The sequence below is a fragment of the Panthera uncia genome, chromosome A2 (assembly GCF_023721935.1).
Source record: "Panthera uncia isolate 11264 chromosome A2, Puncia_PCG_1.0, whole genome shotgun sequence".
NCBI lineage: Eukaryota > Metazoa > Chordata > Mammalia > Carnivora > Felidae > Panthera > Panthera uncia.
In genome coordinates this window covers 76,429,115-76,444,420 of record NC_064816.1, presented here as the reverse complement: position 1 = coordinate 76,444,420, position 15,306 = coordinate 76,429,115, and the positions used below count along the sequence as shown (strand labels likewise).

The 15,306-nt window shown below is 40.9% G+C and overlaps 1 protein-coding gene across 1 annotated transcript in view; it reads left to right on the top strand.

Moving 5' to 3' along the window:
- Positions 1 to 13,228, top strand: part of LHFPL3 (LHFPL tetraspan subfamily member 3) — a 396,149-nt gene extending 382,921 nt beyond the window's left edge. The window contains exon 2 of the mRNA XM_049642829.1: positions 12,415 to 13,228. Within this exon, the coding sequence (XP_049498786.1) occupies positions 12,415 to 12,743 (329 nt within the window). The 3' untranslated portion in view covers positions 12,744 to 13,228. The remainder of the gene's footprint in view (positions 1 to 12,414) is intronic.
- The last annotated feature ends 2,078 nt before the right edge of the window (positions 13,229 to 15,306 follow it).

Here is a 15,306-nt window from a genome sequence, read left to right as displayed (position 1 = left end):
ACCCAGTATACAATCTATTCTGGAGAATGTTCTATGTGCACTCAAGAAGGTGTATTCTGCCACTTTAGGATGAAAGGTTCTGAATATATATGTTGAAGTCCATCCGGTCCAGTGTATCATTCAAAGCCATTGTTTCCTTGTTGATTTTCTGCTTAGATGATCTGTGCATTGCTGTAAGTGGGGTGTTGAAGTGCCCTACTATTATGGTATTATTATCAATGAGTTTCTTTATGTTTGTGATTTACCGATTTATATATTTGGGTGTTATATGGGGCATAAATATTCACAATTGTTAGCTCTTCTTGGTGGATAGACCCCTTAATTATGATATAATGCCCCTCATCTGTTGTTATAGTCTTTATTTTAAAATGTAGTTTGTCTGATATAAGTATGGCTACTTCAGCTTTCTTTTGACCACCATTAGCATGATAGATGGTTCTCTATCCCCTTACTTTCAATCTGCAGGTGTCTTTAGGTCTAAAATTTAGCAGTATATATATATGGGTCTTGTTTTCTTATCCATTCTGATATCTTTGGATTGGCGTGTTTAGTCCATTGACATTTATTTTTTTTTTTAATTTTTTTTTAACGTTTATTTATTTTTGAGACAGAGAGAGACAGAGCATGAACAGGGGAGGGGCAGAGAGAGAGGGAGACACAGAATCTGAAACAGGCTCCAGGCTCTGAGCTGTCAGCACAGAGCCCGACACAGGGCTCGAACTCACGGACCGTGAGATCATGACCTGAGCCGAAGTCAGACGCTTAACCGACCGAGCCACCCAGGCGCCCCTAGTCCATTGACATTTAGAGTGAGTACTGAAAGATATGAACTTAGTGCCATCGTGTTGCCTGTAGAATTGTTGTTTCTGGTGCTTTCTTCTTGTCCTTTCTTGTCTTTGTTGCTTTTGGTCTTTTTAGTTTTGTTTGGTCTTTTCTCCACTCAAAGGGTCCCCCTTAAAATTTCTTGCAGGGCTGGTTTAGTGGTCACGACCTCCTTTAGTTGTCTGGGAAACTCTTTATCTCTCCTCTATTTTAAATGACAGCCTTGTTGGATAAAGAATTCTTGACTGTGTATTTTTCTGATTCAACATGTTGAGTTCAGTTCCTAGTCTAGATCATGTCTGTCCTGAATGATATTATGAGTCCTTTTTCTGGAAAGACATTGACAGCACTCTATAGCTTTAAATTTTTTTTTAACGTTTATTTATTTTTGAGACAGAGAGAGAGCATGAACGGGGGAGGGTCAGAGAGAGGGAGACACAGAATCTGAAACAGGCTCCAGGCTCTGAGCTGTCAGCACAGAGCCCGACGCGGGGCTCGAACTCATGGACCGCGAGATCATGACCTGAGCCGAAGTCGGCCGCTTAACCGACTGAGCCACCCAGGCGCCCCAGCACTCTATAGCTTTATACACCTGTTCTTTAACTGTGTAAGGACCAGTACTGGTGCAGAGGGATATATATAGAGATAAAGGTAGGTAGATGTTAGATAGATAGATAGATAGATAGATAGATAAAGGATAGTTGATCAACTAAACTATGAAAAAGCTTAGGCTGGGAGCCTGTTAGACATGTGTAAATGTGTACATCTTATCCCCGCCCCCCCGCCCCTTGGAAGTAAGATCCTTCCATACAAAGGATGGTTGGAGTAGCATTCATCTTTCTTGAGCTTGGTTCTACTTCTGACATTTTTAGTGTGCAATATTTAGTTCTTCCACACGTTTCCTTTGAACAATTAATTTTTGCCATTTGAAGTTTTTAAAGCATTTGAAGTTTTTAAAAGTTTTTAAAGTTACTTCAGGAGAATAAAAGTGAGCAAATTCATAAATACAAAGAACAAACTGGCAGTTGCCAGAGTGGAGGTGGGTGAGGGGGATGGGTGAAATGGGAAAAGGGGACTAAGATATACAAACTTTCAGTTATAAAATAAGTGAGTCATGGGAATATAAAGTACAGCATAGGAAATATAGTCAGTAATACTGAATATCTGTGTATGGTGACAGATGGTAATTACACTTATCAAGGTGAGCATTTTATAATATACATAAATGTCAAATCGCTATGTTGTACACCTGAGACTAATATAATATTATATGCCAACTGTACTAAAATTGAAAAAAACATAAACATAAAAAAGTGAGCAAGCTGTGTAGAAGAAAAGCTCTCCACCATAAAGCTGGACCGGTGCCAAATTCTCCTACAGGAAAGTGTGTAGAAACGGGCACTCCGGGAGGTTTTGAGGAGGTCCAGCAGGGTTAGGAGAGCTCATCCTCATTGAGAAGGAATTTAGTTGCTTCTAAAGTTACCCCTTGTACTGAGAAATGAAATACCAGTAGCCAGTTGGCATAAGACACCTGACCTTGTCCAATTCTAGCCAACAGCGACTTTCTGTAAGCTCCGTGATGAATCAGGGTGGAGAGCTACGGTGCCCCTTCCTTCCACCTGCTATGTAGGAAAACGTTGGGTCAGTTGGTAAAGCATTTCTACAAGCCCATTATTTCCCATAATATATATAGGTATGGAGCATCAAATGAGTACAAATTTAATCCTATATATGAATAATATAAGGTAAGTAGCAGGAAACGTTTGGTGATCTAGACTGGGCTCCTTGTTTTATAGATAAAATAGCCATGGCACAACGAGCCACAAGGAAAACTGCTGGCTGGGTAGTTACTAGTCTGTGTTGCTTTGTTTGGGGTGTTATCCTGGCTCAAGCGGATTTTGTTGGGAGGTTGGTGATAGGTGTACCACAAAGGGCTCTCTGTTCATAGGGCCATGGAGAAAGATAATCTTGTCTTCAGACCCTGTGTCTGAAATGCAGTGTAGATTTTAGCACATGAAAATGTTGCCTGAGTCAAGGGCTCTCCTGCAAACAAAGAAACAAAAACAATTTCAGACCTGTTTGTGACCTACCAGCACTATCAGTTTTGTTTATTGAAATGTTCCTTAAAACAGCCCCTATCGAGGGGCTCCTGGGTGGCTCAGTCAGATGAATGTCCAACTCTTGATTTCAGCTCAGGTCATGGGATTGAGCCATGTGTTGGCTCAGTGTGGAGCCTGCCTGGGATTCTCTCTCTCTCTTTCCCTCTCTCTCTCTCTCTCTCTCTCTGCCCCTTCCCGCTTGTGTTCTCTCTTTCTCTCTCAAAATAAATAAGTAAACTTTTTTTAAAAAATGTGTCCACTGAAATCCAAAGAAGCTACACAAAAACTTAAAAAGAACCTAATTGAATTATACCTTTATTTTTTCTCAAAGCAGATATTATCTTACATATAAGTAACCATGTATAAATTAAAAAGGTACATATATATTCATAGTCATATATGTATTTATGTATATATATATAATCTCAAAAGGAATATAAGCATTTAAAGAACATATAAAAATGTTTGGCTGACACATAGCCAACTTAAAATATCAAGCCAAAAACTAAGGGCAGATTTTCTTGTGAAATGTGTATAAATCCAGATATATGTGTATTTGTGCAGTAAAACCACATTCATTCCCATTCCACACATTTAGATTTTATAATTACCCTAATGATCTTGGCACTACATAGCAGATGAAGTACTGATTAGGTGAAAAAGTAGTGTAAACAACAGAAATATCTATACATATAAAAGTTCACAGTTTCTAAGCATCCTTTTGGTAGTGGCTCTTGTCCTCAAAGAATAAATGTCTAATTATAAACACCATGTTAAGCACTGCCAAGATTCTCTAAGTATTCTTAGCACCAAAACCAATATTCTAAAGTGATTTCATGTGCATTACTGTTGTTGACAAGTAAAAGGTAATAGTATAGTTGGGATTAAAAGCATAAATTCCAAAGCTAGACTGTCTGATTCAAATCTGGTTGTCCCACTCATGGGCTTTGTATGACTTCAGCAAGCTGTTTGAAATTTCTGTGCCTCCACTTCCTCATATATAAAAAATAAATAAACAAATAATGTTGGGGTTGACAGACAAGCATTGCATGAAAGCCCTCTGACCCCCCCTCTGCAATGGACTGGATTTTTTTTGACATTTATTTATTTTGAGAGAGCATGCATGGGGGAGGGGCAGAGAGAGGGAGAGAGAGAATCCCAAGCAGGCTCTGTGCTGTCCACAGAGCCCAACATGGGGCTCAGTTTCACAAACCATGAGATCATGACCTGAGCCACCATCAAGAGTCCACCGCTTAACCAGCTGAACCACCCAGGTGCCCCTGGACTGGATTTTTATGTTTCCCCAAGATTCAGAGTCTGAAAACCTAATCCTACTGTGATAGTATTAAGAGGTGGGGCCTTTAAGGAGGTGATTAGGTCATGAGCGTGGAACCCTCATGGATAATTAGTGCCTGTATAAGAAGGGGCAGAGAGCAGGCTAGGTTTCTTTCCACGCTGTGAGGACATGAGCGTCCTCACCACAACCCAGCCATGCTTGTCCTCTAATCAAGGCTTCCAGTCTCCGAACTGGGAGGCCCTCCTAAGCTCTGAACCCCCTGAGAGAGAGAATTGGCAGCAGGAAAGCAAAATATCTCCTTTATTATGAGAAAGATTGGGTTGAAGAGATGGCTCTGGGTGTCTTAACCAAAAGGACTTTCTAAGTTGCTCCCCCAAAATGAGGCCTTCTTACCTTTCTACTCCGAGACAGCAGTGGAGAATCAGGCCCGCCCTGTGTGAAATCGCCAGCACAGAGGAGTGGAACACAGGCCTCGTGTAGGCAAGCAGCTCCTAAGGTAAGGTCAGGAAGGGGCTGGGCCACTATGCCCAGGTTCCCTCGGGGAAATCCCTCCATCTCTGTAGAGAGGAATGAGAAGTGGGATAAGTGCCCAAGGGCTTTTCGAGAAAAATCCCTCTTTGTGGAAACTGGAAAAGCCAGGAATATGTGCTCTCCTGTTTCTCTTGGCTTTGAGAATTGAAATGATGAAATGATGTGCTGTGTACCCCACTCAAGGGGAGTGTCAATTATTAGCTATTGCTATGAGATGCAGTATTATTAACTGTGTCACTATCAGGAGTTTAAGAAATTTGATTGGATCCAAGATCTGTATCAAAAGCTGTCTAGGGACACCTGGGTGGCTCAGTCAGTTAAGCGTCCGACTTCAGCTCAGGTCATGATCTCACTGTTTGTGAGTTCAAGCCCTGCGTCGGGCTCTGTGCTGACAGCTCGGAGCCTGGAGCCTGCTTCGGATTCTGTTTCTCCTTCTCTTTCTCTGCCCCTCCCCCACTCGTGCTCTGTCTCCCTCTGTCTCTCAAAAATAAATGTAAAAAAAGAAAACTGCCTAGCAAACATTCTAGAGATCAGAACAGCATTGTATTTTTAAGTTCTAAACTCTGATTTGTATTATACTTCGTTATTAAGCCTCAACATTTGGGTAAATTAGCAAGTGATGTTGTACCATTTAAGTGTGTTTCCTCTTGTATCATATTCCATGAAAGCTGTTTCTCTGCTGTGTTGCTCCTAAGAGCCGGTGTGGGCAGACTCCTGATTATCCCCTTTCAGCTACGCTCGGGGCTCACAGCTGATTCAGCACAAGGTACTGAGAGATGTGTGGCTCTTTACTCAGGCAATTAGGGCTGAGCGTCGAGGCAGAGCACAGGATCTTTGATCATCCTCACACATGACCCTTCTGAGAGCCCAGAGTTTGTTTACACCTGCTCTCCGCCCCCCCCCCACCCGCTCTCTAAGGGATGTTGCCCCTTTTGTGCTATGACCTCAAGTGAAATGCTTATAAAATTATACTGGATTTAGAACCAGAATTTATCGGGAGATCATTTGTTCTCCACCAGACTCTCAACCGCAGTATTTCATGTCCCGGATTACCTAGCAACTCCGTTTTCCAGAGGTAGACTGAGGTGTAGGCATCACAGCTTTTCCAGATGTGTAAATAGGGTAGTTCCGGTTTGCGGGCTGTGTGCTAATGAAGATGCTGGGGATGCGTGCTTCTTCTTTACCAGGTGTTTAGAGTGACAGGTGAACGCTCCCCTTGCAGAGCGCGGCGCGGCAGCTCTCTGGCGTCAATCCCTTCCCTTACTGCGTGCCTGAATAATTGATAGAGTTAAGTGGATGCAGGTTCGTTTTTCACCACGTTCCACGTGAGTGCTTCAGCAACATGAGGCAATTTATCATGCTTTTTGTGCAACAGTGCATAGACTTTTTAAAGAATGAATTTAGTCTTCCTCTTACTGTCCAAAAAAAAATAGCCGTTCTCAGGTTCGCAGCATTCAGTGTCCTGACCGGGACAGTTGGCCCAGCAGCATCAGCCTGTACACATGACCCAAATCATAGACAACCTCCCTCTTACCCACCCACCCCCCGTTGCTTTTTTCATCTTGCTTCGTTTTCCTTTGGAGAAAGACCCAATTAAAAACATTGGTAGATTTTTCTAAGGACGTTTCCTTCACAGAGGTTACATTCAACTCTTTGGCCAGAGAATTGCCAGAGCAATTAGTGGCTCTAGGGAACCACTGGCTGTTTGTGTACTATTTCAGAGGAACCCACTGTGGGGCATCAGCTTCTAGACCGAGGGGCCTTTTAGAATGTGAATGCTTCCTAACCATTTGGAACATGCTTAAAATGGAAATCAACGGGCCTGTCCTCATAAGGATGCCTTTATTATATGTTGTAAGTTGGAAGGTGTCATGCAGAGAGCATCCTTCTCTGCTCACCTCCAGCTTGTGAGCTCTCATTTCTAACACTCAAAAATGTTCCCTGATAGTCTTCCAGAAAACCCACTGCTGAAGTGAAGGAAGAGATAGCTGCGAGTCAGCTAGGCATTTCCTAGGTGACTTTCTACCAAGAAACCCCTTTGGGGATAATAGCCCAATTGGAACTAATTCTCCACTATCCCTTGTGGTCAGGAAATAGCATGTCCAAATTAATCAAATGTTCTGGTGATTTATGTTCTCTACTGTTGAGTATAGTGATGCTGCTGCATCTTATAGGATGATCAATTTGCAAAGAATTAGAAATAATTACAAAACCAAGAGGAATAGTGTTTAATCGTTCGTTGACTGAGACATTAGCCTAGGCTCTTACGGGTACTGCTTAGTTTGGATTAGGAACAGCTGTTGGTTTCTGCTGGCTATCCACATCATGCAGGTGAATAGGGTTCTGATTAATAGGATGCCAGGAAACAGAATTTATTATAGCACACACTCATTAATGCAAAACACAGTAATGCCTTTCCAAAGAAACTAACAGAGCCTAAACTATTTTAATGGCTCCATTTAATCCTAAACACACTATAACTTTGGGGAGACTTCACGTTTCAAAAATAGCCAAATAGGGGAAATTTGGATAGGGGCAGAAGAAAATGTATATTTTGATAATACATTGTCAGAAAGTACAATTTTTATCGTGTAATGACCATCTAGAAGCACAGCTTTCAGAGGGATAGGATTTCTTTATTTAAAAATTGGATTTGGGGCACCTGGGTGGCTCAGTTCGTTGAGTGTCTGACTTCGGCTCGGGTCATGATCTCACGGTCCATGGGTTTGAGCCCTGCATCGGGCTCTGTCCTGACAGCTCAGAGCCTGGAGCCTGCTATGGATTCTGTGTGTGTCTCTCTCTCTTCCCTTCCCCTGCTCATGCTCTGTCTCTCTCTCTCAAAAATAAGCATTAAAAAAATTTTTTTAATTGGATTTTAGGGGCACCTGGGGTGGCTCAGTCGATTGAGCATCTGACTCTTGATTTTTGGCTCAGGTCATGATCTCACAGTTCATGAGATTGAGCCCCGCATTGGGCTCCACACTGACAGCATGGAGCCTGCTTGGGATTCTCTCTGTCTCCTTCTCTCTTTGCCCCTGCCATGTGCATGCGTGTGCGCACTCTCTCTCTCTCTCTCTCTCTCCCTTTCTCTCAAACTTTAAAATCCAAATTTTACTTATTTTTTATCTCAAGTTTCACTTACAAAGATTTAAAAACTTTTAAATGCAGTTGATCTCATTTTTACTATTATACAGCCATTCAGATTTTTAAAAACACATCAATTAGAAAAAGATCAAATGTTTAAGTCCAGTGAGAAGTGGTTGAGGCAACTAGTACGTCTCCCAATGCCTTGTGGCCTGCAGGATACCTGGAGTACCCTTGCTGGGGGGGACCTAAACATTTTCCGTAGGAGGCCAGAGCCCAGCCCTGTTAGCCTGGTTTTATCTTAAGATTTCTCTGAACAGTCACTCCCTTAGACTATCGAAAATAAGAATTGTATTTCAAAAATTCTATTTTTGTAACTTGGAGCAAAATAGCCATTGCATAAGATGAAACACAATTGCGTATCCTCTCCTCAGATTTCTCTCAACATTGGGTTAAGGAAATCCTATGCTTTGAAGATTGGGAGCGATGTATTGCCACTCATACTCTCATGTGGTTTTAGTTTCCGGTTAATTCTGCCTCTATTGTTTTTATCCTCATTTGTAACTCAGTTTCCAGATATGGAAACTTTTAAGTGTAGAAAGACTTTGAGAAAAGATGTCTTTGTTGATGTCACTATTCCACAAATACCCCGTTGCGGAGAACTTGTCCTATAATATCTAATAACCTTCCCAAATTTGTGTCACTTGGTGATTTCTATTAAGTTTTGCTAGAGCTTTAAGTAGTATAATATAGTGTCCTTCTCTTAGTGATTGCCATTCATAAAGGAAAAATACTTGGTTTTCATTTTTTCTGTATAAGAAAGTAATTTACACCTACATAAACATTATTTAATGTGTAAGAAAAAAATTGAGAATATCTTTAAAATCTTCCATGTAACATAGCATTTTTAGAGATTTTTCTCAACTGTGGTTTGGATTCAAACCACTGTGTGTCTTCCCAAGTAAAGTTAATTTTTGCTAATGGAAACCACATCTTTTTAAAAAATACACAGATCATTATTGTTAGAAATACCTCGAAGAGCATGTTGGAATGGAATGCTAGGAGTTCCAGAAGAAGTGGGAATTTGAATTTTGAAATAGTCAACTTTTTTCAAATTGTTCTCCTGAGTACTTGGAATCTGTTGTCTAATCATAACAAAAGTGTCTCTGTTGAATGTCACCTTTTAAAGATGAGTCTTAAACTAGATTTGTGACATTGGGTGGTAATGATGTTGAATTCTATAAACTATATATTTTTTAAACCTTTCTGTTTTCTAATGTGTATTTATTTTTGAGAGAGAGCACACAAGTGGAGGAGGGGCAGAGAGGGGGACAGAGGATCCAAAGCAGGCTCTGTGCTGATAGCAGAGAGTCTTATGCAGGGCTCGAACCCACTAACCATGAAATCATGACCTGAGCCGAAGTCAGACACTTAACCGACTAAGCCACCCAGGCGCCCCTATAAACTGTATTTTAGAGTATACTGTCTAGGTGTGATAATTGACTTATTCGTTTTACTTTCCCATTCAAAAATATTTTAGTGCTAGAGGTCTACAAGGCACTGTTTTAGGTGCTATGAATATGGTGACTTAACCAAAGATTCCTTCCTCAGAAAGCTTACACTCTGTTAATCGAAATAATACTTGTAAATAAGTAACAAATGTAAAAAGCTACAAGGACTCTGATAGGTACAGTCAACAGCTTCGGGCGTTCCAAGAAGGGCAGTACCGTAGGTCAAGAAGAATTTGAGATGGCTTGCTTTGTGGAAGGTATTGCATTTGACTTGACCGATGAAAGATACTGAAGAGTGGAACATTTAAGACAGTGGTAGCAAATACTCCATGCAGAAGAAGAAAGAGAAGGGTCCAAAAACTTGGTGCATGAACAGGAAGTCGGCTGTCATTCAACCCAAGTGAAATGGAGATTATGAAGGGAAAAGGGGCTGGGAAAGTAAGTGGGGGCTGGATCATGGAGCCTTTGGGTACCTGAGATGTCTGAGTGTTCTTCAGTACCAGTGGGGAGCCACCATAGGTTTTGAGCATGATGGGCTCAGCGGTCTCATGTGATCTGGATTGGAGTGAGGGTGAACCGAAAGCAGAAGGAAGTTAGTTTCCTTCTGTGACATATGAGGCTTAAAGTATGGAAGTGTTGATAACACCTATGCAGGGGCGCCTGGGTGGCGCAGTCGGTTAAGCGTCCGACTTCAGCCGGGTCACGATCTCGCGGTCCGTGAGTTCGAGCCCCGTGTCAGGCTCTGGGCTGATGGCTCGGAGCCTGGAGCCTGTTTCCGATTCTGTGTCGCCCTCTCTCTCTGCCCCTCCCCCGTTCATGCTCTGTCTCTCTCTGTCCCAAAAAAAAAAAAAAAAAAAAAAAAAAGTTGATAACACCTATGCAGAGATAGTGCCTACGTGGATGAGAGAAGCATGGCAACATTTGGGATGGGGGGCAAAGAAAAGAGGAATCAAGTGTAACCCAAAGCTTTGAAATCTTGTTCTGTAAAAGAACAAGGAACCCTAAATCAAAGTTCTCCCAGGTGGTCTCCCTGTGTGTCACCCCTTTTGGCTTCTGTGTCCTCCACACCTGCCTTGTAGAGTCATGCTCCTATGAAAAACATAGGAAATTAGGTGTCCACTGCTGGTTTGTTCAAGAAGTAGCAGCTTTGACAGTTGCACGAAGTGTTTGGCCTTGACCATCACACAACTCTAAGTTGGTAATGCCATCAGTCTTTTTAAGTGACATGCCCTAGAAACAGTAACCTTTCTGGATACATAGTCCTGCCTCCCTTGCAGCCTCAACATGATCTCGTTCTCCATCCCAGTGGCTGATCTCCTGTTTGCTCCTCAAATACCCCAGGCCTCTTTCCAACCCTGAGGCCTTTGCACATGCTGTTGCCTGGAACATTATTCCCATCAATTGCATAGGTCTAGTGCCTTGTCTGTTTTTGGTCTCAGCTTAAATATCCCCACTTCTCCAAGAGGTGTACCATTATTCTTTATCTGAGTCCTTTGTTTCTTTCCTACCCAGTACTTAGGACTATGTACTTAGTACTACAATTTCCGACTACTTTATTTGCATGTTACTCTTTTTTTTTTTTTTTTTTTTTTTTTTTGCTTCTTTCCCTGATAAAACATAAGCCATGTATCTTTTCCTAATTGCTATATCTCTAAGCACCAAGAACTGTGTCTGGCACTCCATCATAAAAAGTCAATAAGTACTTTTTGAATTAATGAGTGAACGAATACATTCGTGAAGTAATGAATGAATACACCTGTTGAGAAAGCTCTGTATAGGGGGGCCTGGTGGCTCAGTCGGTTAAACATCTGACTTCAGCTCAGGTTGTGATCTCACAGTTCTTGAGTTTGAGCCCCACATTGGGGGCTGTGCTGACAACTCAGAGTGTGGAGCCTGCTTTGGATTCTGTGGTTCCCTCTCTCTCCGCCATTCCCCTGCTTGTGGTCTGTCTCCCTCTCAAAAATAAACATTAAAAAAAATATATTTTAAAGGAAAGCTAGGGGCGCCTGGGTATCTCAGTCTGTTAAGTATCCGACTTCAGCTCAGGTCATGATCTCACAGCTTGTGGGTTCGAGCCCTGTATCGGGCTCTGTGCCAACAGCTCAGAGCCTGGAGCCTGTTTCAGATTCTGTGTCTCCCTCTCTCTCTGTACCTCCCTGCTTGTTCCCTCTCAAAAATGAATAAACATTAAAAAAATTTTTTAAGAAAGCTTTGTATAATCTAAAACTATCCTCACTTACCCCTAAATAATCCAATTAAATATAAAGAATGGCAACAAATAACTACTAATCTTCTTTAATATGCAAAGTAACATACTCTATAAAAAGCATTCATATGATTCCCACAGTGATATTTGGAAAACAGAATATAAGTATTCTCCTTAAGTTCCTGAATTTCCATAAAATCTCTGGTACCACACCATGCTGCAACATTTTTCAGCCTTTTAAAAAATGAAATAGAACAGAAGCTAGAAAATACCATGGTGTGCTGAATCTACTAGGCATAGTTTCAAGAAACTTCAGAGTGTGCGTGTATGTGTGTGTGTGTGTGCACGCACACGCACATGTGGGTGTGTAGGAGGATGCAATAGAAAATTATTTTTTTACTGTGACTCAGTCATTATACACTCTGGTATTTTCCATGTTATCCTAATCCCTTATCTGGCTGCTGTCCTAGCTCTTCAAAGCCAGTGTTGAATTGTCATTCTGCTGTGTTCTGATTCCTTATGGCTTATTTGCAATGGAAGCCTTCCCACAGATGCAACCAAAATTCAAGTTTTTTAGTATTTTCTTATAGATCAACAAACCTCGACCTCTCTCAGAATGCTCAGGCTTGCTGTAAATAGTGTTCCCAGACCTTTCACTGCAATACTAGGCTGTTTTTAAGTAAACCAGGAAAAAAAACACACACACACACACACACAAAACCATTCAGGGTAGGACAGTGGTAAGATTTGCTAGTTTTTAAATCAAGAATTTAAAGCAATGTTTTGACACCCAGTAGCAATATTTGCTAAAATAACATCTATGTTAACTACTTTTTTTTCCTCTCTTTTTCTCTCTTCATCAAGCTGCCTGCCTTGTGCTTGGCTGTATGATTTTCCCTGATGGCTGGGATTCAGATGAAGTCAAACGGATGTGTGGAGAAAAGACAGACAAGTACACTCTTGGGGCGTGTTCAGTCCGCTGGGCGTACATCCTGGCCATTATTGGGATTTTGGATGCCCTGATCCTCTCGTTTCTGGCATTTGTGCTTGGTAACCGACAAGACAGCTTGATGGCAGAGGAACTGAAGGCAGAAAATAAAGGTAAGATTGCTTTCGGGAACTCTTATTGGGACACTTCAAGCACATCAAATACCAGTGCTTCCCATGTGGGTCTAATTTCATGCATCTTTTAATGCTGTCTAGTTCATAGACTTTCCCCTAGACTCAACTCCAGAAGTTTATGCAATTGAAATACAGGATTTTCATACTTACCTTTCTAAGACTCTGAGTCCATTATTATTTAAATTCATTTTTTCAGTTTCTTTTTCCCTCTCTCTGAAAGTTCATGGCTAAGGTAATTTTTTTTTGTCTACTTGGTTAAATGGAGAGTACATCCTTTCCATGTATTCAGCTATTTTCCAGGCTGAAATAAATGTCTGGAGAATCTCCTAAAATCATCTACAAAGGTCTTTATTGAACTGTTCACAATCATTGTATTTGAATTCAGACTCCTCCTCTCAGAGAGAAGGCATGATACTGGCCCTAACCAGTTGCAGTTAGGGATTTCAACAGTTACCTAATTAACTGAATTTGAAATGTGTTATCTGGGTAGTGAAAAAGCTCTTCTATTTCTTTTCAAAAAGAAAATGTCTTCTGAAACACAAAGAGACTAGAATAAAAAAAATAGAGCACTGGCTGGTGAATGATACATAAATGTTCAAATGATAGAGTGCCAATAAAAAGTAGCAAGTCATTATTCAAGAGGAATATTAATTTTCCTTCCAGATTTTTAAACCAGTTGTTGGGGCATAGAATTTTACTACCTCTGTTCATTGCAGACTTAGATTTATTTTGCTGTTTTATCTTTAGGTAACTTTTAATTTTAAGACTTTGGACTTACATTGGCACCTTCAGTTGGGTGGCTGCTGTTTGTAGTTCCCATTTCTGATTGGAAACTAAATCCATCCTTGAATTAGGAAATGTAGCTTACTGTTTCAGGTAGTGGCTCTTGAGTGCTTCAGCGGGCCTCAAATCGAGGTATAGATTCGTATCTACAGGATACTACAGGAGGTAATGACAGTGTAGCAAGCTTTATATTTAGACCATCACTGGTGATGCTTGTAAACTATGAACTATACAGAAAGAAAATCAAGCGGTCTCGGGAAGCAGTCATCCTTGAGTTCTTTATCTCCCTGATTTATGGGCAGAACACGCACTAGTTTATTTGGTGTTAGCAAAAATGTTCTAAACACAAAAATCTTGCACAAGGGAGCAGTGCTTTCTAAAAACACAATTATTCCCTCTCACGGTTGTCCTTTCTAGATTTAAAGGATGATGTACCTCATAACGCATGTTACAGATTTAAAGTGCTTTCACATGTGCTTATTGATTTGGAGTCCTTGTCCGTTGTTGTCTTTGTGATTTGGTGCATGTATACAGGTCTCTGTCCAGTTAGCTTCACCTCAAAGCGAATAATAAGGATAGCTCAATGTCAGAATAAGTTGCCTTTCCCTAAAGGGTTGACTTAAAGAAAACATCATTTTGTTCTGCAAATGCTTGATTTCTACCACCACGTAATAATGGACTGAGTGCTATTTATTCACTGTACAATTTAAAGTTATACTGAGGGGCGCCTGGGTGACTCAGTCGGTTGAGCATCTGACTTGGGCTCAGGCCATGATTTCACGGTTTGTGAGTTGGAGCCCCGTATCAGGCTCACTACCATCAACACAGCCCATTTCCGATTCTCTGTCTCCTTCTCTCTCTGCCCATCCCATGCTAGTGTTCTCTCAAAAAAAATAAATATTTAAAGTTATACCAAGAACCTTTAAACTTTTCAGACATCTGTTGACCCCAAATAAGGAAATGAAGAAAAATTTAAAAAATAAAATAATCAGGAAGATTTTTCACTTGGCAATGGAGAACTGTCAGTTCTATCCACACAAATGAGTGACAATTCTGAATTCATGCTTCGGAGGGTAACAGCTAGGATTAGAGGGTAACTCTCAACAGTTTTCAAAGTGGGTCTTTTCTTTCACTGGAATTGGTTCCATGTTGATATCCCATCCCTTCTGTCTAGGTTTTCATTTTTAAAAGGCATCTTTTCCACTCCAACGCCTTGGTAAGTGTTGATGGAGAAGGAAGTCAAAAGAGGCCAGTATAAGGTTTAGTGAGTCTCTGTGCATGATTGTTCTGTGTGCATTATCTTCATTTGCTTGTATCACATTTACCTGTGTCCATAGTTCCTTCCATCTGGTTCTGAAGGACCCAGATCAGTAGCAGTTCCTCTGCATCAAATCCAACCCAGTAAAGTAGCCGAGAGCATCAGGCCATACTGAGGAACGTGTCAGTTGTACGACATTCTTACACACAATCAGAATTCTTTTATCTGAATCCTGAGAATGTATCAACAGCTCTACTGTGTAGACATTTCAGATTCTCATACGATAGGATCTGTATAAAATCAAACTCAGATTACAGAAAATGTAATCAGACCTGCATGTTTCTTAGAAATGGTAAAAGATTTATGGTTGCTGTGCAAAATAGCTTTTATTGTTTGGTATTATTTAAACACGTATTCAGTGTTGAAACTTGCAGACTTGGGGAGACCAGTCAATGATTGTGTATGTGTGCATATAAACAATTTCACTAAACAGTAGTTTACTTGCTTTCTAGTGTATGCAATAAGCAAAACTAAATACCATCAGTGTTACTTTCTATAAATCTTAATGGAGGAGAGATCTGATGAGAATAATT